We start from the raw sequence: 24,558 nt of genomic DNA, 5'->3' as shown, positions 1-24,558 counted from the left end.
TAAAATTCAAACAGCTTTTGTAAAACACACAAGGAGTTTTTATTAAACTGTTGTACTTTTATGGATCATATATAACGGAGGACTGATGTTATCATTGGGGATGCTCACTAAGGCTTGTGAAAATAAGGCAAAAAAAAATTTAATAGTAACCATAATAACATGCATAGAGCTGCAGATGTGATATGCTCAAAGGTATGAGGCACCTAAAGATTGTTGAGTCTGATCTTACCTCAATCTAACTGAAACACAGCTCAAAATTAGGAGAAAGACACAACAGAGGGACATGTGGGGTCTGTGAACACAGGGCAGATTTAGTCCAGAGGCACAATATTTTGGTTGTACACCAGGCAAGCCTAAAGGCCTTGATTTTGAAGCAACAACTCTTACACATGTTCAGAAACAAACCATTCTGTTGACACAGAGCTGCAAAAATTCTGGTATTTTAGAGCAAATTTGAATTTTAACAAGTTGTTTACAAGTTGCTTATCTTTTTGTGTTTTCTTTTAGTTTGGAAGAAACTGTTTGTTGTCCTGGTTTATCTAGGAAATGTTCTCAGTTGTTGGACACAGATGGATCTACTGATCCATCATTGTACACTGATGGATCCCCTCAACTATTTTTAGAAAAGATTTTTCAAAAAAGGTTGTTTTGTGTTTTTTTTTTTTGCTGTAAAACATGCGAGGAAACACTGTCTCATAACTATAGAACTTTGCAAACATTTTCAACAGGATATAAACCTTTGTCACTTTTCATCATGTTGCAAAAACAAAACCTAACAATTTTACACTGGATCTTTTTTTTGTTAATAGACCAACTTTGCAGACAACTTTGTAATGCAATAATTTCTGTAAAGGTTCAGGAAGTAGAATAAGGAATTTCAGTTCCTCATTTTAGCTGTGTTAAAGACCACAATGCATTGCGTTAGTGCTGCTTCTTTTTTTGTGATTGTGAAATAATACAGCTTACTGCCCAGATCCTGTTTAGTTTGTGAATATTTGGGTCCCAAGTATAATTGAGGTATGAAGAAACAACAGATTGAAATGGTATGAATGAATACAATTTTGCTCATGTCCAACATTTCACATGGTAGAGAGATCTCACGTTTAATGTGCAGTAATTCCGGGACAACTTTAAACAGCTACACAGAAAAATGTATGTGCTTGTTTCTCCGGCACATACATTGCAAATTGGGAAGAAATGAGAAGGTACTGTAACTTAGAATTTCAATGAAGACACATCTTTTTTTCTTTTGGTTTTTTTTGCTGACCCTGTTGAACCACATGTGATACATTGAAGTGCATGTGATGTTTGAAGCAAATGAATGTATTCGAATGAAGCCCTACAATTCAGGTAAACATCTCATTAATCATATTTATTCCTGGATAGGATTGGTAAACCTTAAGAAACTCAAGTCACGATCATTTCTGCATAAAAAAAAACCATTTTTGTTATTGGAAATTTTGTGCCACAAAATTGATAAAACCCAAAGACATATTTTGCAACTGTATATCTGGATTTATTTTTGAGCTGCAGCAACAAAGTGTAAACATTGTACACAGATTTCTGCACAGTACAAAGCTAACTTGTGTACACTATACATTGTTCATTTCAAATATCAAACAAGTTCCACCAAAAAGTAAGAAAGAAAAAAAACACACTTCATATGCACGCATATGCTGAAGCCTTTCAGTGAGGCAGAGAGCCTTTAATGACAAACCAATATCATTTGTAAGGTTAATTTTTGAAAGAACAAAGAAAAATGTTGAATTCTCCTTGGCATCTGTGCATAAATGGTTCAAATCAGCTGCATAAAAAAGGGTAAAGAGTGGAACATAACAATAAAAAGTGCAAAAAAATCCATTAAAAATATATAAATATTACATCAGTGCCAAATAAGAATAATGAAATGTAGGATATGTTCGACAACCAACTCCCTACACTGTTCATTATGGTGTCAGTTAAAAAAAATCATGAAAGGAAGAGGAAGAATGAGACATAGCAAAACTGAATGGAGGCATGATACAACTAAGAGCCAGAAGAGAAATTACAGGTTAAATTACTGATGAAAACAGGATAACATTTTTCAGATTTCTTTTGTCTTCAGTGTTTGTTAAAACTGGAGATTAAAGATGAAATCTAGAATTTCTTAAGTTGTATGAAGATTCTGAAGGGCCCAGGGACCCATGGGATCTTTTTTTTTGCTTATTGCATGCAAGTCAGCGTCTGCATCCAAATATCAGCTTTCAGTGGTCACAGCTTAGAAAAACCTCCCTGCTGCATAAATAGCTCCTTGAGACCAAAGATCAAAGTCTGCAGTATTGCACAGTTGAAATATTAGTTGCAAGATCATTTAAGCCGAGCAAAGCTCAATAAAAAGGGCTCCAGCTGAGTGTACTTATGGATATAATAGTCTGACAGGTGTTTGAGGACAGCCACACCGTCTCCATCAGACTAAAGTGAAACATGCCCAGAGCAAAGCCACACACCATGTCAGTTAGGTGGTGTTTACCCAGGAGCACTCGAGAAATGCCCACCAGGAAGGCCCACAGCACCAACAGGATGCGCAGCGGCACGGCCAGGACCAGGTGAGACAGCAGGAATTTGGAGACCATGGCGGCCCGACTGGCATGAGCAGCAGGGAAAGAGTACACATCCATGGCGACGCAATCCAAGAAGCCTGGCGTCATCTCCCATGGTCCTCTGCGCTTCACCAGTCTCTGGACTCCAGCCACCGTCATGACATCAAGGATGAGGGCTATAAGAACAAATGAGAGTGTAAGAATCAAAATCTTAATGCATAAAATGTTCAAAGAGTTTCACTGCATAAATGTTCCCACTAAGGGAGTCAATAGTTTATATCCACGACATAGACAGTAGATTGACTTTTCCTTTTAGCTTTTCTTGCAAAGGATTTGTGATATGCAATATGCAATGTTAATTACAAAAAAGTGGAAATATATACTGTATTAGAAATAGTAAAAACACAGATTTGCTGAAAATAACAACAGGCAACAAAACAGTTTAATAAATGACGTTAAATAATTCACACCTAAAATTGTGTTCGCACCATTTTAAAACTAAATGGTGAATCTTCCTCTGACAAACATTTGGTACTGATTGATCAGGAACCACCCTGAGGTAGTGGTTTGGTGTATTCATATATATGAAGATGCTAATACATCTAACCCCTCCACTCATTATGTTTTCATGCTAATGCAGAGCCATATCATTACACTCCCCCCACCTTGCCTTGTTGTAGTCATGAGTATGGATTCACTGGTAATTCTGGCCAGATTCATTCAGAATTATGATATAGTTTACCAAATATTTTTGGTTACAACAGATGACATGCAGTCAGTTGTAACCCTTGTCTATGTGTATTTTATCAGTGTTTAATTTTTTTAATTCCCTTGTTTTTCTGTTGAGGTTAATGTCACTTAGCAGTTCTCTCACTTCTTGGAATATTTCAAACTATCAATCAATGTATTTGTTCAAGCATGCAAGCAGTAATCTGACTGTCACATAGGTTGTGATAAACTGTAAAATGTCCTGCTTTACACCTCCTGATAATAACTGCAAGTGAAATACTGATTTTTATAGGCTATGAACCTGCATGTACTTTTTTCATTATTGTAAGGTCTCGCAATCCTGCTGAGTCTGAAAACAACTGGAATAAATGTGTAAACAGATATCTTGGTGACTAAGAATAACCAGTGTGGCATACAATAATACCAAGCAACATTTGCTCCAAGCTCGCATGGCAGAGATTTGTAGAGTCTTTTTATAACTCAGCGACAGTCCCAGAAATATCCATGTCCCCTTTGCTATCTCCAACTTCAAGTCTGCCATCGTCACACACTTAAAATCAACTGTTGGACAAACTAGTTTTGGTGCCCTGATTCAGCGTTCTCATAATGCTATTTATTCCAGCCGCAAGACACTGAACGTATGCAGCCAGAGTTACCAAGGGAATGGTTTAAATCAAAACATATTCATTTGTTAGAATGGCCCAGTCAAAGTACAGTCCTTAATCCAAAACTGAATAAGGCTGGATGGTTTTGTTGAAAAATGTACCACAATATAAGTGTCTCATATCAGTCAATGTTGATAATAATTGATTAGTTGTTTTTTGTTTGTTTGTTTGTTTGTTTTAGATATCTGACATAGTGCCAAACTGGCGGCATGACCTTTCCTGTTTCATTCACAATTTTCACTCCACGCCGCTGTTGTTTATTTTTAAGCAGTAATGAGGCACAGTGGGGGAAGCTTAAACTGTTGCTGCACATGTTACTCAACAGGTTATTGCTAGGTAACCAAAGAGTGCGTGAGTTAGCTAATGCCACAAACCTTGCTAAGCTGGCCGTGAGACTTTGAACAGCTAAAGTCTTTCCTCTGCTTACATCCCCTAGAATGCTGCGTGGCTTTGGATTGGAGTTAAGTGAAATTATTGAATATTCTATCAAACATATCATCTATAAATATTGATCATGTGTCTATTACGACATATATTGTTAGTTGTCTAGCCCTAAGAGAATCTGTGGCAAGACTTGATATTCAGAGGTCCTCTTCATCCTATCCAGATTAGTTTGTGCAATTTAGCAAAAAGAAAAGGGCAAACAAATTCACTCTCTGAAAGACAGCTGGTATGGCCCAAAACATTTCCAGCTGGAATGTAAGGTGGTTTTACAGACTAAAGAGGTGGGTGGATAAGTTCCTCCCACTGCACTATTAAGCACTACTTCGTGTTGGTCCATCACATAAAATTCCAATAAAATGCAATTGCAATTTCAGTTGTGAAGGGTCCAAAGGTGATAGAAGTTTTATAAATATGAATGATTCTGCAAGGCATTCAAAATGTGGTTTCAGGAGGTTTATATATCTAAATATTCAAATATTCAATTTCAAGATTCAGATATTAAAATCTTGAAGTGATAGTTTCAAAACAACACAACTTTAAAAAAGTGTATCATATCACATTCAACTGATATATATATTACTGTGACAGCAGACAAGCAGACAGCTGTCGTTTCTGCTTGTGGATTTTCTCCTGAACAAAAAAAACCAAAAACAAATGATGAACATGCACTGGAGCTCAAATAATACCCCAAACACAATGCAACAGTGTCCCAAATCCAGAGATTTGTTGGCTTCCAATCAGTTCCAGCATGGCCTTAGTGAGTAGATTTGTAATACTTTCAATGTGATTAATCTGTGTTTTGTGCTGAGACTGGGCATTTGACTGCATACATGTGACTACAAACACACAGATGTCTGAATGATTCTGAAAAGATCAAGCTTTGTTTTTGGTGCAGGCTAAAAAAAAATTGGACATTTAACAGAGCAAAATTATTTACGAGTCTGAACATGACACAACCTAAAAAATTAAGTAATGCAAACAAGCTTTTCACTGCTTAGGTTTCAGGCATATGTGCTGCTCTGCTGGATCAAAATTAATCTATTAAAGTTTTTGATTAAGGCTACGCATACAACCTGGCATCTAATATGAATCACGATAAATATCTTATTGTAATTGGGAAATATCTCATTTTTAGTTTGATGTTCGTCTTATGTTTCCAAAATAAATTGAATATGGAAATGATGTTGATTTTAAGGAATGTCAGGATTCATGTTTCTGTCTGAGCTATATTTTGAGTCCTTTGCAAAAAATCTAAAATATTTTTGAAAGTCATCTAAGCAGTTGGTAATGTATAGCAGTAAGCAAAGCCAAAGTTTCAAAGTAAAAATTTGTTTGAGATAAAATTGTACTTTCTAAAAGATAGTAAACTATCAAACTTCTTGACAATAAAATTATTTTTAAATTGCTAAATACAAGAATTATTGTTCATTGTGCAAGTACATTTCTCTTGATTCACATATTCCAAATATTAAATTGATAAACTTTATACAGATTGTTAAAACTTTTACACAAGCAGGCTTTCACATTGGGATTAAAACCACACAAAAAGAAAGGATTTTCCAAGATTTCGCTCTACCTACGGTTGCATGTTTTTAAGATGTTCTTGCATTATTTTGGAGCTTGCATTATTTTGAGAATGTCATAGGCATGGACTTTCTAAAATACTCGTATCCCTAATCATTTTCCACATGTTGTCACTTTACAACAACAAATTTTAATGCATTTTAATGGGAATTTTTATGTGTCTGACTCACACAAGCAGCATGTCAGAAGCTTTGAATCACACAGAGCTGTGTTCCATCAATCACTCAGATAAAAAGAGTCAGGAACTGCAAACCTATTTTAACATGGCCAACCTGACCAGGCTAGAACAGCATTAATCACTTAGGCAGTGAAGAGGACCGTGCAACTCTGGAGGAGCTGCCTTGTACCACAGTTCAGGTTGAATGATGACTAATTAATTAATGCCCACTATTAGACGTGCTATCCGCAAAGCTGGCCTTTGTCGAAGAAGGGAAAAACAAACCCATTGTTGAAAGAAATCCATTAGAATTTCTGACTGCAGTTTGCCACAAGCCTTGTAACAGAGCAAATGTATTTATTATAAGACTTAAAATTGAACTTGCATCAGAAAAATCTATGGAACAAAAAAGTAACACTGCACATCATCCTGGACACACCTTTCCCATGGTGTAGCATGGTGGTGGCAGCATCATGCTATTTAATGCTTTTCTTTAGCATGAAGCTTTTGGTGTTGCTAAACACTGTATACTTTCTTCTTATCAAAATATATATAAAAATATAGAGCCTATAAATACTGTATATACCCTATCCTGATCCTTGATTTAACTGTGACGTATAATTAAAATAATTGTTTTGTTGTGTTATTTAAAATGCCATTTAATTTAGAATTTTCTGCTCACAGTGGGAGAATCATCATTAATCGCTGCTTTTACCCATGTTTCTGTTTTTGTGAAACAATGATAAATGTCTGATTATAACACTTATAATTGTGTTATTATGTATTAAATTAAAGGTTATTAGCTTAAAACATCTTAGCTGATGTATCAGATTTGATAAGAATTTATGCATGAGACAAAGAAATAAAGCAGCAAAAAGTGGATGTGAATCAGAATTACTCCCAAATAATAATCCGGTGTGTTGCAACTTGGTGAATGTGATGTGGTATTTATTTACCCAGCAGCAGATTGACCAGGACCTCCTGACCAGCCAGAGTGTTGCTCCGTGTCAGACATACGATAGTGCCAATGATCCACGTGATGCCGTGCCCCGTGAGCGCTAGCAGGGCCACCATGGACCTGCAGCCTCCCCAGGAGGACGACGTGGAAGCGCACACCCCCATTCGTTTGGACAGGCAGATGTCAATGGCGAGGAGGGAATTCATTGCTATCCCTTTGAAGGAAGGGTTGAGCTGCATGCAGTCTTCCTCTGGCATCTTGGTGGACTCTCTTCTGTCCTTGCTGCCGCCGTCGGTAGGTTCTTCGCTCTTCTGGATCGCTTGGTGCTTGGTTTGAGGCGCGCGTTTAGGACCGCAGCGGTTCTCCGGGGGCCCGGAGCCGCCACGGAGGGGCTGATGATTGAGAGACATGAACTCGGGTCTGCTCAGGACGCTGTTCCTCTCCCGCGCCCTGGATCTCACGTTGTTCGCCGAGGGCATGTTTGGTCAGAATCGAGTTTTCCTTCTGAGGGCCCAATAAAAGATAAATCCCCGGAAGGTAAACCACCTGGGCTTGAGTTCACCACGACGGCCCACTGTCTCGGAATAACACCAGTCCTCCCCCTCCTGTGGCCTTAATAGCTATATTTAGTGTGTGGGGAATGCGCGACGTCCATGTTGTTTATATCACGCAGACGGGCAGAGCGCAGCTACTGAATGGCATCAGCTTCCAGCCAATCCCGTGAAACCCGACCTACAGCATGGGCACAAAACAATTTTAATATCAACATGAGCATTTCAGTTAGACACAACAATACAGCACAGCTCAGCGTAAAATGTGCAAGAAACTCTCAAGCTGCGGCGCTGTGGTCTCACCTCCGGCATCAGATCCTCCTCGCAGCATCCATCACACCTCTCACATCCTGGGAGCGAGTCGCCATATTCTGGATGTAGTAAAACCCGAGAGAGCACAAAGAAAGGAAGAAGACAATGCAGCTGTGTTGGTGCTGCATCTAGTGCTGCTGCGCAGATTTGACGTAGTTCACGCACAACCACTATTCAGATTAAGTGGTGCGCCCTGACGTAAAGCGGAGTTCTCCAAGGTACTTAAAAAAACCCCCACAAAACAAAGCTGATAGGCTCATTTCTTATGGATCTCCAAACACCACAGTTTATAAGAAAAAACAAAACACCTTTATTAAATAATAACTAGAGTAAATTATTATTGGAATATAGAACAAATACATTTTCTTTTCATAAATACAAACTTTAACACGCTTAAAACACATTTTTATTTTCCAAACCAAATATTCTTTAAATTATTTCAGTATTTCTGTAATAATTTCTGCAGTGTTACTTTATTGTGTCACTTAACCCTCCCCATCGCAAACAATGCGTGACTAGATGTTGTTGGTCAACACGGGCAGCTTAACCAATCAAATGTTAGGAACTGGTTGAAAAGGCAGCGACAGTTTTAATTATGTCTTGCTGATCTCCAGTTGAATAACAGTTGAAATTATTATTATTACTATCATTATTATTATTATTATTACTATCATCATCATCATCATCATCATCATCATCATAATTAATTTTAATTAGTTTGTGATTTAGGTCCTTACTCAATAAATGTGTGGTATTTTAAAACACTTCAGGAGACATATTTATGTACATTAAGGTCCTACTTATTATTTATTAGATCTCGGTTTTTTGACAGTAACTAAGCAAGTTAGGAATATACAACAGTATTAAACAGAAAATGGAAATGTTAACAAATAAGTGCAAATAAAGTTTGGAACTTAAATTATGCTTTTGGAAACTAAGGTTGGACAAAATAGGCCAGTTACAATTTCAGCGATCACAGTAGTAGAACTGAAAACTTTACAAAATATAAAGTACACCAACATTTCACAATATCTGATATTTTCTTAGAACAAAAAATAATTCGGCTTATCAGAATTATTTTAAATAGGGCCACATTTTGCTAGTAACACTGAAGTTTTTAAAATTGATGTGCATTTAATTATAATTAACCCATCCCCAGAGGTCAATGACAGACAATCGTCAGCTTTATGTCACAGTTCCTTACAGAAGTATTCATATCCCCTGTGAACTGTTTCTCATTTTGTAACATTACTCTTTATCGCAATAAGAAAAACAGTTTTCAAAGACAGCCACAAGAAACCCAATTTGTAGGCGGAATGATTTTGACCAAATTTTGTAAGAACATTAGAACAACAGACAAAAGTATCAGTTTATGTTGGGGTTATGCAAATACCCCAAAAGACAATTGGAGCTGTAATTGTATAGAAAGGTGGTTTTACAAAGTATTGACTCGGGAGGGCTGAATACAAATGCATGCAGCACATTTTATATTCTTATTTCCAAAAGATTTAGAAAATCATTGCCCTTTCACATCACCTACATGCTACTTCATGTTGTTCTGTTAAAAATCCTCAATCAAATACAATAAAGTTAGTGGGATTGTAACGTGAAAAGGGGAGAAACAAAAGTTGTATTATGCGGTACGTCATGTGGTACTTTTTTCTTGAAAGCGAAAAAATAAATAAAAAATAGAGAGAGAGCTGTCTATTATGCAGTAATTATGTTGATTCTCATGATGCCTACGTTTCCCAGCGTGCTCACTGCTCAAGGCGGAAGTGTCGTCATGGAGATGCTTATAAAGCTGCTTCTCCGGCGGCTCTGTGAGCAGCCGGGTGAACCTGCCGTTGTAACGATGGGACGGTGACAGAGATCTGACAGCTCGTTCAGGAATTTCACTCCAACAGCTGCATAACAACCCGAAATGCTAGCATGCGACCCACTGGCTTCAACAATGTGACAAGATGAATTGTTTGGATTAGGTCTGTCATTCTTTTTTTTTTTTTTTTTTTACATTTATTTATTTCGGACTGTAGTGTTTTTTGTTTTTGTTTTTGTTTTTTTAAATCTAGTCCTATGTTACCGATGGAACAGGGGGCAAATCGTTGACCCTGCAGTGTCCTTTGGATGTCGCCGATGTAGTCTTAAACTCTGCCGGGGATGGCTCTCCTCTCTCGGCGGGACGGTTACCGCAGCCGCCGCTGTGGAGAAGAATAACGGGAGGGGGGATAACGGAATTACCTCTCTGACCGAAGAACTGTGCGAGTCAACGCCTCGCTCCTGTACACTCCAGGAATTTTACACCGCTGAAGACACTGGATATATTACACTCTATTGTTTTATAGGTAGACCTCGTTTTGCATGCTGTTTTTTTCTTCTTCTTTTTAATCGGCTATAAATAGACAAAACTCCTGCATTCACACTGCACGAACCCTTAATCCGACATGCAGCTGTCTTAACTCGTTAAGTCACATTTTCATGCGGAATTGGGACTCTAAATTAAGAATATGTGGACCATAGCCTATATATGCTTCAGACAGTCACTTCATTTTAAGAACTGATCCACGACAGCGGTCTTTGATCATGATTCATGTCACCGGCTTGGACGTCGTCGTCTCCCTGCGGATTATCTTCTGATGAATTATACAAACGGAAATCTGACTCCAAGATGTAACATTAGCAGTTCTTTTAATAATTTAGGTCAGAATTACCACCAGCCTCTCAATGATCTTGTCAAATCTATCTCTAGATCCCCTTTCCGTGCAGTTGTTTTGTATCTTGGCAGTATGCGGCCATCAGTGCACGCATCAGAAAAAGTTGCGATGCCCAACTTCTGCAAGTGAAGTCGCATTTTCGCACCGGAAAGCATGCGCTCTGCGGCTGTGAAGCTTTTCTATCGGCTCGCCTTCCTCTCCTGTGACAGTATCGGATCAACGCATGGCAAATTTTTGTCACTCTTGATATATAAAGGCGTTTTGGTTTTGTAGATCCTTTTTTTTTCTTTTTTTTTTTTTTTTTTTGGAGGGTTGGGGAGGGAGAAAGGAGCGTGTAGGTCCAAACTTATGGTGATTCTTCCTGCTGTTTCCATGCGTCTTTCTTCTTCTCCCCCACCTCCTTCTCCAGAGCTTTGGGCGCTTTTGTGGACTGTGTTACAATTCAGTGCAATGGGCTGCATCCAGAGCCTCAAGTGTAAGCCCAAGAGTTTCCGAGACAGCGTTATCGTCCTGGAGCTGAACACGTCCATCGACTCCAACCCCACCAGCATCGACGAGGCGTCCAGCGTGGTTCTGCGCTACCGAACGCCGCACTTCCGAGCTCATGCGCGTCTCCTGGTGCCCCCTGTAGCGGCCAAAGAGACGTGGACCATCGGGTGGATCCAGGCGTGTAACCAGATGATGTTCTACAATACCTACCGGGACAAAGGGATGTGAGTATATGCGCCTGGCTCTTTTGGCATGTTTGACGAGTGAGTGCTGGTGTTAAAATATAGTAAAAATAATATAAAGTAAAAATAAAATAAAGCAAAGTAAAATGAAATGAAATAAAATTGAACTTTTAATAAAATCATTCATCCATGTAAATTTACTTTTTAAAATTAGATATATTTTTAGATAACATAGTATTAATAATAATAATAATAATAAAAATGACTATTAAATTTATTATTTAAATGGCAAAATATCATAAGAAATTATTTTCTGTGCTACTTGCACTTTAATATCATTATCCAAGTTTGAGTAGAACAGAAAATCACCCAATTGGAACTGTGTCTCATTCTAGTATAAATAAATACATTTTAAGGAAATTATAAACAGGAGGATTAAATTATGTATAAACAATTAAAATTACAGTGGTCCTTTCAGAAAAAAAATCTTTAAAAGTATTTTGAATTTAAAAGATAATTGTTCAGTCTTAAAACACAGAGAGCAGGGAATGACTGAAAGAGTGAGAGCCCAGCTGCCAACAGGGAGACTTTTTTTCTTCTCTATTTTTTGTTTAATTTCATTGGCTGAAGGTTTGAATTCCTGTTTTCGTGCAACAAGTAATGCTAAAATTACGTGGCAGAGGAAATGTCACTCAGAAGTGAAACTCTTGCAGCATCTGGGTTACACAAGAACACCTGTGGGGGTTTTTGCATTGTCTGAAAAAAAAAAAAGACTAACATGTTCAAAGCTAAATGTGCAACAGCTCTCACCTATGGCTACATAGATGGGAGTATTTAGATGAATAATAATTGCTGTGACCTTTCATATCCTAGTGACAGCTAGCACTAGTGTTGTCCTTTCTTCTGTTTCCTGTGTGTCAGACATGCAGTCCTCGTCTTATTTACTGTGGGCGACCACACGCTGATCAGAATATACTTTATCTGTAAAGAAGAGGATGTCTGAGTGCTGCAGCACTAAGATTAGAGCCAGACACCCCCACCCATGTGTATGGCCCAACATGTTTCTTTTCCCTGTAAGCCCCCCGTTTCAGTGTCAGTAAAGGTGCATCCTCCCAAGTGTGTGATGGAGAGATGGATAAAAGGAAACATTAACCTTTAAAAGTTCAGCTTCATTTGTTCACCCAATCTGCAGGTGCATCTGTCAGAATGTCACCAAAAACTTTATTTCCTTTAATTTATTTCAAAAAGTGGAACTTATGTGTAATGTGGAGTCATTACACATAAATAAATATATTTTTTCAAGTGTTTATTTCTGTTAAATATGATGGTTATGGCTCACAGTCAATAAAAACCAAAAATAGTTTTATTTATAGTTTTTATTTTATTTATTATTTATTAAAATAAATAATTTGCATGTTCTTACTACGCATGTCATGCATAAGTTCTCTCTTGATTCTCAAGCTTCCTTTCACAATCAAAAAACAGGACTATTAAGTTAATTGGTTGCTCTAAATTGCCCATATGTGTTTGCATGTATGGTTGTTTATCCTTCGTGTCTCTCCCTGTAATGGGCACCCTGCACGAATTATGAACATGGACTTGTTAAGTATTTCTAGAACTATTTTTGTGGGGTTTTTATAAATGTATTTATTGCTTCATTTGTGCCACTAAGCTGCTTCTGTTCAAGATTTATTGTATGTAAGGGAGAAACAGCTTTTTAGGGATACAGTAGGTATTGTTGGTTGGAGGAATCAAATACTTTGTGACCGCTGTAATATTGTTATTTGTGTTGGATGATGTTGGACATGAAGGTAGGCTGTGAAAAAGCAAATTCAGGCAATGGTGAGCAATAAATACTTTTAAACTGATAAGATAAACGCCACTGGAGATATTGGACTTTCTCAGTTTTCATCCACAACTGTGATGTGTGCATTAACCCAGTTCATTGTGCTCCTTAGGGTCTTCAAGCATACATAGGCCCAGCCTTCACAGTATTAGTAAAAAAAGTTTTGTCATGCCTACATCTCGCTATATGAAGGCGAAGATATTTGAGAAAAATATACTAAATAAGTTATTTTAGTAAATGCAAATGCCACAGCCCAAAAGTACCCCACATACCCATTTTCTGGAGTTTAAAAGTTACCGTCAAGATGCAGTAGAAGATGAATTCTCCTTGCTCGAATCTCATACCACATAGTTGCTTTTGGTGGTGATAACGGTCCAGCATGCTGTAATTGCACAGAACAGCTGAGGATGGTAATATTGATAATTTCTCTGTTGGGTTTGGACGGTGCACTCAGAATTCTGTGCACATTCATCACTCCCATGTGCACCGTTGGGATATTGCGAGGTATGGTTTGGTTGGTTTCGACATCCCGTGTGCGTCTGTTAGGAGGCAGGCGTATACTTGCATGCACGTAGAAATGAAAAGAAAAAGAGATTGCTGTTTACAGCTCAGACTTTACACAAAAAGGCTTCTCAGTTTTCTTAATGTAAACACTCGTCTACTCTGTCTCTTGGACACATTTACTTTGCCTTACCTTAGTAGGTATCTGTACTTATTGACAACATGCAAAGTAACAGGAAACAGCAAAGAGGTCTAGTAGTGGTTGTAGATATGTGTTTTGTCTCCCATGAAGGAAACCTGTCAGGTCCTTAAAATCATGCACAATGTTCCAAATTCATTCATTCAATCTGGGTGGTTTTGAAGCAATCATAAAACATGCACCGCTTACAAATCTTCAAGCTTGAGTTTCTGTCCGGAAAGGCAAGCAAACAGGAAGTGGACACTGGTGGTGGTTTCCACACTCGCAGTGACAGCCCCGGAGTGGGTAGAGATACAGACTCTGGTTTACCTGTGTTCACTGCTTGGTGCTTCCTGTCTCCTTTAAATATTTTGATGCTGGGTGTAGTAAATGCTGCATCTGAATAGAAGAGTCGAAGACAGCGCTCTTGAATGTTTTACTTCTTGTTCCGACTTAGGCGTGTGGAAATTTTTATATATGTTTCGTGATAAATTAAAGTTGAGAGACTTTAAATAAACAGCACAGTTTCTTGGCTTTCCCATTTTGAAGAGTAGCTAAGAGAAAATCGGCTTTGCGCCACATGCTTTTGTAATAACTTGGATTAATAGTTTGTGTAATAGAAATTGTAGGGATGCCACTGATTTTGCCACCCACGCTTTTGTTTTCTCCATTATTCAGTGTGAGTTCATGCCACAGCAATAAAAGGTGCATTTATTTAATAAAGCTTCTTCCACTTTAATGCATGTAAGTAAATTTAGGGTAGAGAGGCAGTACGTTGTGTGGCCGCTCATTGCACTGCTTCGCCTCTATTCTGCTGATCCTCCAAATCAGGGAACGAAAGGTAATCTATTATCACATTGCAGACAGAAAATCAATGTTGGACAGAACAGAGGGACTGAGTCACTTAAGATGTTCTTTGTCACCTGCTGTATGTGTCAAAATATTTCATTACTGTATTGTAGTTTTAAGTCAGTAGGAAGAAAACCAGAAGTATTAAGCTGTCAGGCTTTGAATCGGCTTTCTTGTGTTGTTAGATAACAAGGTTGAAATGAGTTACTGTCAATGCCGAAAACAAAGAAAACACATCAAATGTGACTTGGACATAAAATGCGACTTGGTTTGCAGTTTGTGTCATTTAATCAAAGATTTGGTCATTTCTTTAAGTCATGGCCATACTAATTTATTTATTTTTTACTGTTGCTATTAACATTTTTGAACTTGTCAATAATTGAGAATAAAGAATGAAAGCAAGAAAGTAAGGCACACATCCTCTTACATTCACATAAAAGCTTCACAAACAACTTTTTGGTATGTTAAAGTGTATCTCCACCATGGTTTATACCGTTCTCTCCCCAACAAAACCAAAATAAAGTTTCCATTGTTGTCATTTCAACTGACAGCATAATAATCACAATGTTTTAATTATGAGATCATTTTTAAAAAGCCGAGTCTACAAAGCATCTCTCTGTGCAGTTGATACACTTCTCACTGTGATTCTGCCACAGTAGCCAAGCTTTGCGGATCCTTTTTAATTTTTTCAAAGGCGAGATATATTCTGTTCCAAGGTGACCCAGCCAAAAGTTTTCGGATCAATACCTGCTGCAGGAGACGGCTCTTCGGCTCAGTCCTCAAACAGCAGACCAGTCAGTGGGCTGGATTGTGCATCTACACACTGCCTGCTTAGCAATCAGTTGTGCTGTATTTTCTTTGAGTAGTTAACATAAATGACCTGAACGTTTGTTTTGCACATTGTGAAAATTCTGCTACCCTGCATCAAAACTTTACCTGCACAATCCTATGAATTCGTTCAGTATGTGGCTTCCTGCCACTTGTCAAAGTTGATGTCAAATGAAGCTGATCTTAAGAAGTTCTGATATGGGCAGAGATTTATCGATAAGAGATTGTAGGCTGATGTTTCTTAAAACTTTGTCATGTCTGCTAAGATTGTGTCTGACCTAGTTTCTTGCTAAAAAGAAGTAATTACCTGCCTTGAAAGTAGTAGCCGTTGAACAGTGTTTAACCGATTGAAAACAGTCAAAATGATTTGAGTTAACACGGGATAACTAATAACTAAGAGACTGGTCGTTTTTCAAAAGGTTTGTTGGTTTTGGTGTTTTTGTCACTTTCAGCTGTCTCAGACAAATGCTGATTTAATGAGCTAAATTAAAGAGTTAACAGTTTGGATTAGATAGAAAATAGTCACTGTAATAGAGTTTCTACAAATGGCAGCGTCATTGCAACAGAGACTTGGAGGACACCTGCGTGCGTTTGCATATTGCTGTTGCAGACCAGGTCTAAATACTGCAAAGCCGTGCAAAGTTTTCTGCTGTGTCTTATCTGATTTTCAGTGAGGGAGATGTGACTCTGTCTTTTATCCTAAAAAAGTCAGTCAGATTCATTTACTTCTCCTGTGCATGACTGTCTGTCTGGACAGCTCACGCTAAGATGAAGCAACTTAAAAAAAATAAATAAAATTGACTTTCCTACACAGTGTGAGTTCAACTGAACCAATACAGAACAAAATGTAGCAATTTCAAGGGGTTTCTTTTAGCTTGCCGTTGTTTAACTGAGGCTTAATTAACCTCTCAGACTTCAAGGGCTGATCAGATTTTTGAGTAAATAAAAATTATGCAGCATAAAACATAAACTTGTTCTGCCTCTTTTAAAGATGGGGAAGCAGTTACTCTCCTTGCTCATTTTTCAGGCCCCTATGCTATGGTTAGCTTTACTAACTGTATTCATTTGTCTCAATTTGTATTCTGCAGAGATTTGTAAAAGGCTGCCAGTAGTTATAAATCCAGGATGTTCTATGAGAAACAGCTGTAACAAGCTTAAAAGGTTGAAACGTTGCCATTACACATTCTCCCATCATGGACTGAAGTTGGCTGGATCAGTTCTCCTTCATCAATTTGACAAAATATCTATTGATGTTCTTGAGCTGATGGCTTCTTTTCATACCAGACTTCTACCATGCATGATATAATCAAAACTACAAAAGTACAAAATAGTGAAGGTCAAATCAAACTGACCAGTACCTGTTGAGGCAGCCGAAATGAATAACCAACATCTCTTTGAAGGAAATAGTTTTCATTTAAACTGTTTTTTACATGTATGTTTTTCTGCCCGATTGTTGTCAGATTTTTAAATAGCTGTGTCACCTTGCATTTAAAATAACACCTCCATAATTTCAAACATTGTAATCGGAGAGCAGATAAATTCAACATTTCCAGAGTACAGTTTCCATACATTGACCCTTGATTACTTAAAAGAAAAAAAAGCTAAGTTTCTTTTTAAAGCCTCATTTGTGTCTCTATTTCTAACATCCAGGTCAAGTTGGGAGCTTCCAGACCTGCGTGATGGCAAGATCCAAGCAATCAGCGACTCAGACGGCGTCAACTACCCGTGGTATGGCAACACCACAGAGACCTGCACCGTGGTAGGGCCCACCAAGAAGGACAGCAAGTTCGCAGTCAGCATGAATGACAATTTTTACCCCAGTGTTACCTGGGGAGTACCAGTCAGTGACAGCAATGTGCCTCTGCTCAGCAGCATCCAACGCGACCAGAGCTTTACCACGTGGCTGGTTGCCATCAACCAAGCCACCTCGGAGACAGTTGTCCTCCGGACAGTCCGCTGGAGAATGAGGCTTCATATTCAGGTGGACCCAGAGAAGCCTCTGGGTCAAAGGGCTGTTTTAAAGGAGCCTGTGGCCCAGGAACAGCCTCAGATACTGGGCAAGAATGAACCCATCCCCCCCAACGCCATGGTGAAGCCCAACGCCAATGATGCCCAGGTGCTTATGTGGCGGCCAAAGAAAGGTGAACCCATGATGGTCATCCCACCTAAATACTGATCTGCTCCTCTGACCAGACTGGCCTTTGATACCTGCTCCACTTCATCCCTTAACTATATGTTTTGTTTACGTTTCGCTCTCCGTTTTCACCAACCTCTCAGTGCTTTAATCCGTTTTTAATTGTTTTTTTTCTCCCCAATTCTTTGCCTCTATAGTCCCCCACGTTAGAGAAATAAACACTGACAAACAAAAGAAAGAGGTTAAAAAAACCACAGCAGACAAAAGGAGCAGATGATCCTTTTGAGGAAGGAATTTACTGCAATTCACTGCAACCATTCTACCTTCAAACATAAGTCGGGTCTCACTGTGCTGAAATGCAAAAAATGAACAGAAGCAGTGTTTCATTTTTAGTTTTACACTCTGGCCAACTGAGCCAGCTGATTAGACTGTGGGTAAGGATAAGCAAGATATGATCGCGTGTGCAGACATGCTGCACAAGCCGTGTACGAATACAAGTCGTATTTTTTTTTTACTATTGTTATTGTTATAGGCTGGAAGAGGGTGCATTCACTTGTGTTTTATGTTGTTTGGTTATTTACATGACGAAATGCAATGAGTGACTTAGATTTTAGTCATTTTTAAGGAATTCTAGATCTTCGATCCATGCTGCCTTAAGTTTACATCGCTTTCCACTGCAAATGTTTTCGCCTTAAACTGAAGTGCAATGCAGTTATTTAGTCGGCGGTCCCAATTCTTCCAGGTGCTCGGTGCTGGGATGTGTGGGTTTAGGACTGGAACCAGAGCACAAAAGAAAATTTTTAGATAGAATCTTTGACGTGTAGAGGAATCCAGTGTCTAGCACCCGGCGTTATGAGTGGAAAACAGTTACACAATCAAACTAACTCAGTGTGTTGGGTTTCAAGTGCATTATGCAACAAACGAGATGCTCTGTGAAGCCATCAGTTGTACTTAGCACAGTAAACTAAGAACATCTGGAGAAAAATCTAGTGAAAGCACAGTTGACCTAATTTTTGTCACTTTATTCTGCCGATAGGCTGTTGTAGAATTGACTGCATCAATCCATCTCAGGGCCTTTGTTTTACTTCCTCCTTGTCTGTTTTCATCTAGCTTTGTCTTCCATGCTTCTTCCTACCTCTGTAGCCTACACAGGACATAGAGCAGTTTTGTTTTTATTTATGTGTAACTAAAAACAAGAATCTGTTTTTGAAGGAACTCCTCATGTACAACAGTATCCTCCACCCACCCTTTCTCACATTTTTTTTTTCTCTCCGCTGTCGGGGCTGACTAGTAGAACAGGAAGCGGGCGAATTTAAGGCCGACTGCTCGGCTGGCATATAGATGACCCACTTCTCTTCTCTGCCTGTCGTAGCTCTCGCTGCATGCCGGGCCTGTCTCCCTTCATTTTACCGCCAGCGAGAGTTAACGCAGGCACACATGCATGAATAAAGAGCTCCGGTCAGCTAAACATCAGTGCTCAACAACCCAATGCTCATTTATCTAGAAAACATTGAGAGGAAACCAAAATTAGAGCTGAATTTGACTTCAGAAATTTTCTTCCTCCAGAGACAGAAATTTTGTTTTTTCTTCATTTTTCAATTTTTATACCACCAGACAAATTGAATACACATAAGGCTCACCAGTTTATATATTTAACTTCTTATTTAAATGCAAACATTTCTGAAAATTGAATGAGAAGTGCAGCATTTGTCTCATATCAGTATTCTAGATCTGAAGCGGCATCCAGGAATTGCCCAAAAACAATAATAAAACTGCGACTGCCACTGCCTTTGAAGCTTAACAGTTAAGCCATTTTATCTCATTTGCATAACATGCAAAAATAGAAGCATAGCTTCTTTTATCTTAAGGCTGGACTAAAGCTAGTATATCCTGACGACAGCTGGGAGAGGCTTCACCCACCCACCCCGTGACCCAAAACAGGATAAAGTGGATATAAAAAAATAAAAAGTATTTATTTATTTATTTTTTTTAAGATGAATGAACATTTCTGAAAACCAATTGAAATTGTTCTCCTGACTACAGAAGTGGGTTAACACTGTTGGAGAATAATCTCCGAAGGCCCTGCAGCAAATGCGCTAGAAGTCAAACAACATGACAAAATTGACAGATCAAATTCATCTGTGGATTTAAAGTCATGGAAAGGCAAAGTTCAGAATTTTTAAATTGAGGTTCTGTAATGTCTTCCCTGCAGTAGATAACACTCTTGCTGTTTTGGTTCAGTATAAATCCAGATGAGTTTTTCTCTAAGGCTAACGCTAAGAGGGACAAAGGTTCGAGACAACAGCAGACGTGTACCATCTTAAAACAACTCCTATCTCAAAAACGCCATAGAGGTTTATTCAAATGGAGTTTTTATAAACCATTAAGCTAGAATGTTTACATTTTTTTATTTAAAAAAAGAAGCTGATGATTATTTACTCAGAAAATGTACATAGGTGTTGCACTACCAGTGGTCTTCCTGTACTCTGAATGGAGAATGCAGAAGTATTTGAAGTCAAAGTTTCTCTCAAGTAAATATTATAGCAGCTTGAATGAACGCTTTTTTACTTTTTGCGCTGCCTTACTTTTCTTCTTGGTTATTATTCTGACAGGAAGGGCTTTACTTCTTTCTTAGCATGTGTTTCACAAAGGAAACTAATTGGTGGTGCACTGCCTCCTATCTCCATTTTCTGTGTAGATATTCATTATTTTTTTATTTTGTTTTAAATAACCACATTGTGTAAATGTGACAATGACTTAAAGGTTTGTGAAATACTGTTGACGTACAGTAAATCACTATGACTATTTAATGATTAGAGCTGTTTTAAAACTATAAAAGTCTGCTTTAGTTTTGGCCTGTCTTGAACTGTCCATTTGATTTATCCTTCGGGACAGATTAATGCGGATTTCAAGTAAACGAAGACACCAAGACAGTTATCTGCTGTGGATGAGACGTTGTCCGCTGATAACTTTTTAACCAGACTTGACTTCTAAAGATCATGAACTATCCCTTAAATACTTTCTAATTTCAAGCATGGCTGACACCCATGCTTGGCATGAGACGGCCACAGTCCCAGGCTGAGTCACGGGTGAAAGAAAAGGGAGGCTCAGGCTACTGCGGGACGGCTGTCACATTTAGATATGCAGTGACACACTTTCTGAAGCCCTCTTTGGGCCCAACAGAGCTGAGCTGGACTAGCTCGAGTCACGGCTCAGGCTTAAGGAGGCCAAATAATAACAGTAAAGGGCTGTCACAGTGAGAGGACTGAATGTAAAGGTGAAGACAAACTCAATCCTCTCATAAAAACGACGCAGACATATTTTTGGAAGCAACCTGGATGCGAGCCAAACATTATGAAAAGATTATTATTATTATTTTTTGTCTAATTTTATCCCATCACCCCGCTGCATGAGGACTCTATTTCACAGACTTTGTTCCAAGATCCCAGCCGGACATTACGTAGCGTAAATACTCCACTTGTCTGCTGCCATTTTCTCTCCTCCACATACAAACACACGCCCGCACACCTACACACACACACACACAAAAGTACAGCTGAGGTTATGTCCTTGTCATAAAGCAGGGGTTGAGCGAGCCCACACCAGCATACAGCCTCCCCCCGAGGGGAAGGGAGCAGGCCGGTATCTGATTGTCACTGCGGTGTCACATTGGCAGTGTGTACTCATTTAGAGGGGGGCGGCACGTGGATCATGCGACGACAGGCACGAGCGAACAGAGCCATAAACACAACACACCTGCTCACTACTAATATTTAGGGAGTGATGTGCAGATGTGCAGCTTGTATTTTTAGTTTGTTTTAATATTTGAATTTTAATAATAATAAGAAGAATAAAAAATGGAATTTAAGAGGTCACTGAGTGTGTGTTTGTCCATAATCATCAGTGTTTATATGTTGGATTGAAGCTAACGGGCACTAAGTGTCTTCTCTTTATCTCAACCTGTCATGCATGATCATAATGTGTAAGCTGTGTTCACACCAATGAAAAATGTCAGCAATGCTACATGTGCTTCCTTAAAAAAAAAGCCAGAGGAAAAACAAAACTTCCAGACTTAGCAGAAGGGTTGTTTTGTTGATGGTCTTTAATTTTGTTGTTCAGATGGTGAGATGTGCCAATGTTGGACAAGAGCCAAAACTATGCAGTGTGACGCTGATGCCCTCATGAACCTCCTGGCACCTGAAGTGGCCGCTTGGTTTGAATAAATGTTTTTATATTCCCAGAGAAACACTGTGGATTGAATCATGTCTGTGAGATTGTGTGCCAAGTAAATGGACATCTCCTCTCCTAAACTCACACCTTCATAGTTCTTCTGTGGGCAGCTACCTTTCCTTTGTGAAGAAGGTATCTGCTCTCCCCTGAACCACTCAGGAATCCCTCGCCTCATTTCCTGGCTTTTGTTTTTGGTTTTATTTTGAGACAAATCCACTTTCCATAGGCCGTCCGGCTCTCTCATTATTTCAGTAAATTCAGTTCATCATTTTAAAGGTAACCCTCTCAAATGTAGCACACAAGATGACTAAAGAAAATGAGTTTGATTTCTTGGAAGCACAGTGCACCACTGGAGTATTTTGGGCAGAATGTGTTCTTTTTTGTGTACCAATACTTGAAAATGGGTTGGTTCTGGCAATTGTTTAAAACTGTGAAACTGCACAACACCAGGGATACAAAGCCCATATATATATATATATAAATGTTTATTTATATATATATATATATACATATATATATATATATATATATATATATATATATATATATATATGAATGAAAGATTTTTTCATGAAAGAATAAAATATACAAAACAGAAAATATTGTGCTTTCTTTATTTTAATCTGAGATGTGAATATTTCATCATATCTCTACTTTTTGGTATCACTTAAATTATTAAATTATTATTACATGATTATGACATAATGGTAGAAAACAATAAGGGTAGGAAGAGTGGCGAAGTATAGGAGAGCTATACGTACAGGTGTGCAGGTGATAGAGCAAGAATGAAGATGTTTGATATTTGCATCTTCCATAAATGCTTTTATGGAAGATGCTATGCTAATGGGAAAAGAAAACTGTCTTTAGCTTGTACACATCTGAAGGAAAACTGCCTCATTAGGCTTTGTTTGTATTACACAATATCAAAGTGAAATAATAATATGAGCAACAATCTTGGAAAAACAATTATTACTCCTCATCTATCTGAGAAGACTTGCTAGCCAGCATGGTTCTGCAGAGGTAACCAGTGAAGGTTGAGACAATTAGAAAAATCATACAAAAACTATGGCTTAAGAGGTCAGCAGTAAATACATTCTCCTTTAATGGAAGATAATGGAAGCATGCCTTACTTTATGCAAAGTTGCATCTGATTATAACTTCTATAACTCTGATGAATAAAACCAAAGTAAAAGTGCCTGGCGGGAAAGTACAATATCATGTTCAAGTCAAAGTGTAGATCTCATCATGACAGAAATACTGTAGTGTGTCCTGATGTGAGTTATGCAGGAACAAATGCTGGCAAATCTCACTGAATTGAATCAAGCTATAAAGAACAGTGGGCCTAAGTTACTCAACAACTATGCAGGCGATAGATAATATTACACAGGAAATAACTACTTCAAGGTGTTATTACAAGCTGCTAAATCATGGTGTGTAATTAGTGTTTCCATGGAATATTAGTTTTTGTGTGTTGACATTTTCAATGTATGCCTGCCATTTAGAAATGTGTCATAAAATAACTTTACTTAGTTTTGTAAAACATTAGGAGAGACTGTAGCTAGTGAAAATGAAAACTGCTAATGTGCAAGATTATTTTCAGCCGTGGAATAATTGTCATTCGACACGGAAGCAAGAACTTACAAAATGCTGATTGACTTAGACTAGACCACTGTGCTTTGGGTCACACGGTAGTGAGGAAATTACAACATAAGGCGACTACTGTGTGTTTCTCAAAGAAGAGCTTTTATTGAGATAATGATCAGGATTTTTGAAATAGAGAAATAAAGCATGAAGCTCTGGCAGAGTTAAATCAACACTGGGCTGAATCTGTTTGTTCTTTTTCAGAATTGGTTATTTCATTTTAATATTTCAAACAGTTAAACCTACTCAATGTTTTGTTGATGCAACTTTGTAAGAATTAAATTAATACCAATTCTGAAAAGGACCAAATAGACTCGACACAGTGTTGGCTTAAATCTGCCAAATTGCTGCTTCTGCTGAAACTGAATTTCTGCATAGATGTTCTCTGCATGCTCTGTTAATCTTCCCTTCAGATTGGATTATAAAAGAAGTCATCAGAAAATATAAACTCCCTGCTTCTGCTGTAACTGACATAAAATTATTTGTATCCAATTAAAAATAAGTTCTTAGTTAAAATAATAAGAAAAAAAGAAGGAAGATGCAAAATAAGTAGACTTCATCTTTCCTGTGTGCTAAATAACTTTTTACTTGAAGTATAAAGTGTGGGTCACTCGGGGACTTGTAATTTCTTTGCCAGGAAATTATCTCAAAAGATAATTAAACAATATAAAAGGATCAGAAATCTAAAAACAAACATCTTTTTGTCCGTATATTATTGGAATAGCATTGTTCCTTAATTAGCTTTTTGCATGTTTTCACAGGAATTTCTGGATTTTTTCTTTTGTGACAAGTTCAAAGTCTTTTGATGAATGAAAAAGCCAGAGGTAAGTATCGACACTCCTTTGCATGGAAAGTTTACTTGACCCCAGTCAGCTCCAAGCATGCAGTCTCTGCTATCCTGGTCACATTCCTGAACTGCACATTCACGACTATATTTACATCGCGGCTGCAGCTCCCTGCAAACCTCCACCTGTCCCTATTTGTTCCTCC

The 24,558-nt window shown here is 38.2% G+C and overlaps 2 protein-coding genes across 5 annotated transcripts; one reads left to right on the top strand and one right to left on the bottom strand.

Moving 5' to 3' along the window:
* Window positions 1-1,492: 1,492 nt before the first annotated feature.
* LOC114149000 (inactive phospholipid phosphatase 7-like) lies at window positions 1,493-8,258 on the bottom strand. The gene is made up of 3 exons (XM_028024517.1): window positions 7,971-8,258; window positions 7,115-7,848; window positions 1,493-2,755 (listed from the first exon to the last, which is right to left on the bottom strand). Exons 2-3 carry the CDS (start codon window positions 7,593-7,595, stop codon window positions 2,367-2,369), a joined length of 870 nt encoding a protein of 289 aa, XP_027880318.1. The 5' UTR covers window positions 7,596-7,848; window positions 7,971-8,258; the 3' UTR covers window positions 1,493-2,366.
* A 1,513-nt stretch (window positions 8,259-9,771) lies between these two features.
* On the top strand, window positions 9,772-21,943 carry fam78ab (family with sequence similarity 78 member Ab). Of its 4 annotated transcripts, none has more exons than XM_028025982.1 (4): window positions 9,773-10,321; window positions 11,100-11,403; window positions 17,214-17,704; window positions 21,817-21,943. In XM_028025982.1, the coding sequence occupies exons 2-4, from the start codon at window positions 11,141-11,143 to the stop codon at window positions 21,918-21,920; spliced, it is 858 nt and encodes a 285-aa protein (XP_027881783.1). In that variant the 5' UTR covers window positions 9,773-10,321; window positions 11,100-11,140; the 3' UTR covers window positions 21,921-21,943. The 4 variants fall into 4 exon arrangements, with proteins under 4 accessions (XP_027881780.1, XP_027881783.1, XP_027881782.1 ...); XM_028025981.1 differs by having other exon boundaries at window positions 9,774-9,958; XM_028025978.1 differs by having other exon boundaries at window positions 9,774-11,403.
* The last annotated feature ends 2,615 nt before the right edge of the window (window positions 21,944-24,558 follow it).

The sequence above is a fragment of the Xiphophorus couchianus genome, chromosome 8, assembly GCF_001444195.1.
Source record: "Xiphophorus couchianus chromosome 8, X_couchianus-1.0, whole genome shotgun sequence".
NCBI lineage: Eukaryota > Metazoa > Chordata > Actinopteri > Cyprinodontiformes > Poeciliidae > Xiphophorus > Xiphophorus couchianus.
Note: the sequence above shows the minus strand (reverse complement) of the source record. Positions and strands in the feature narration are given on the sequence as shown.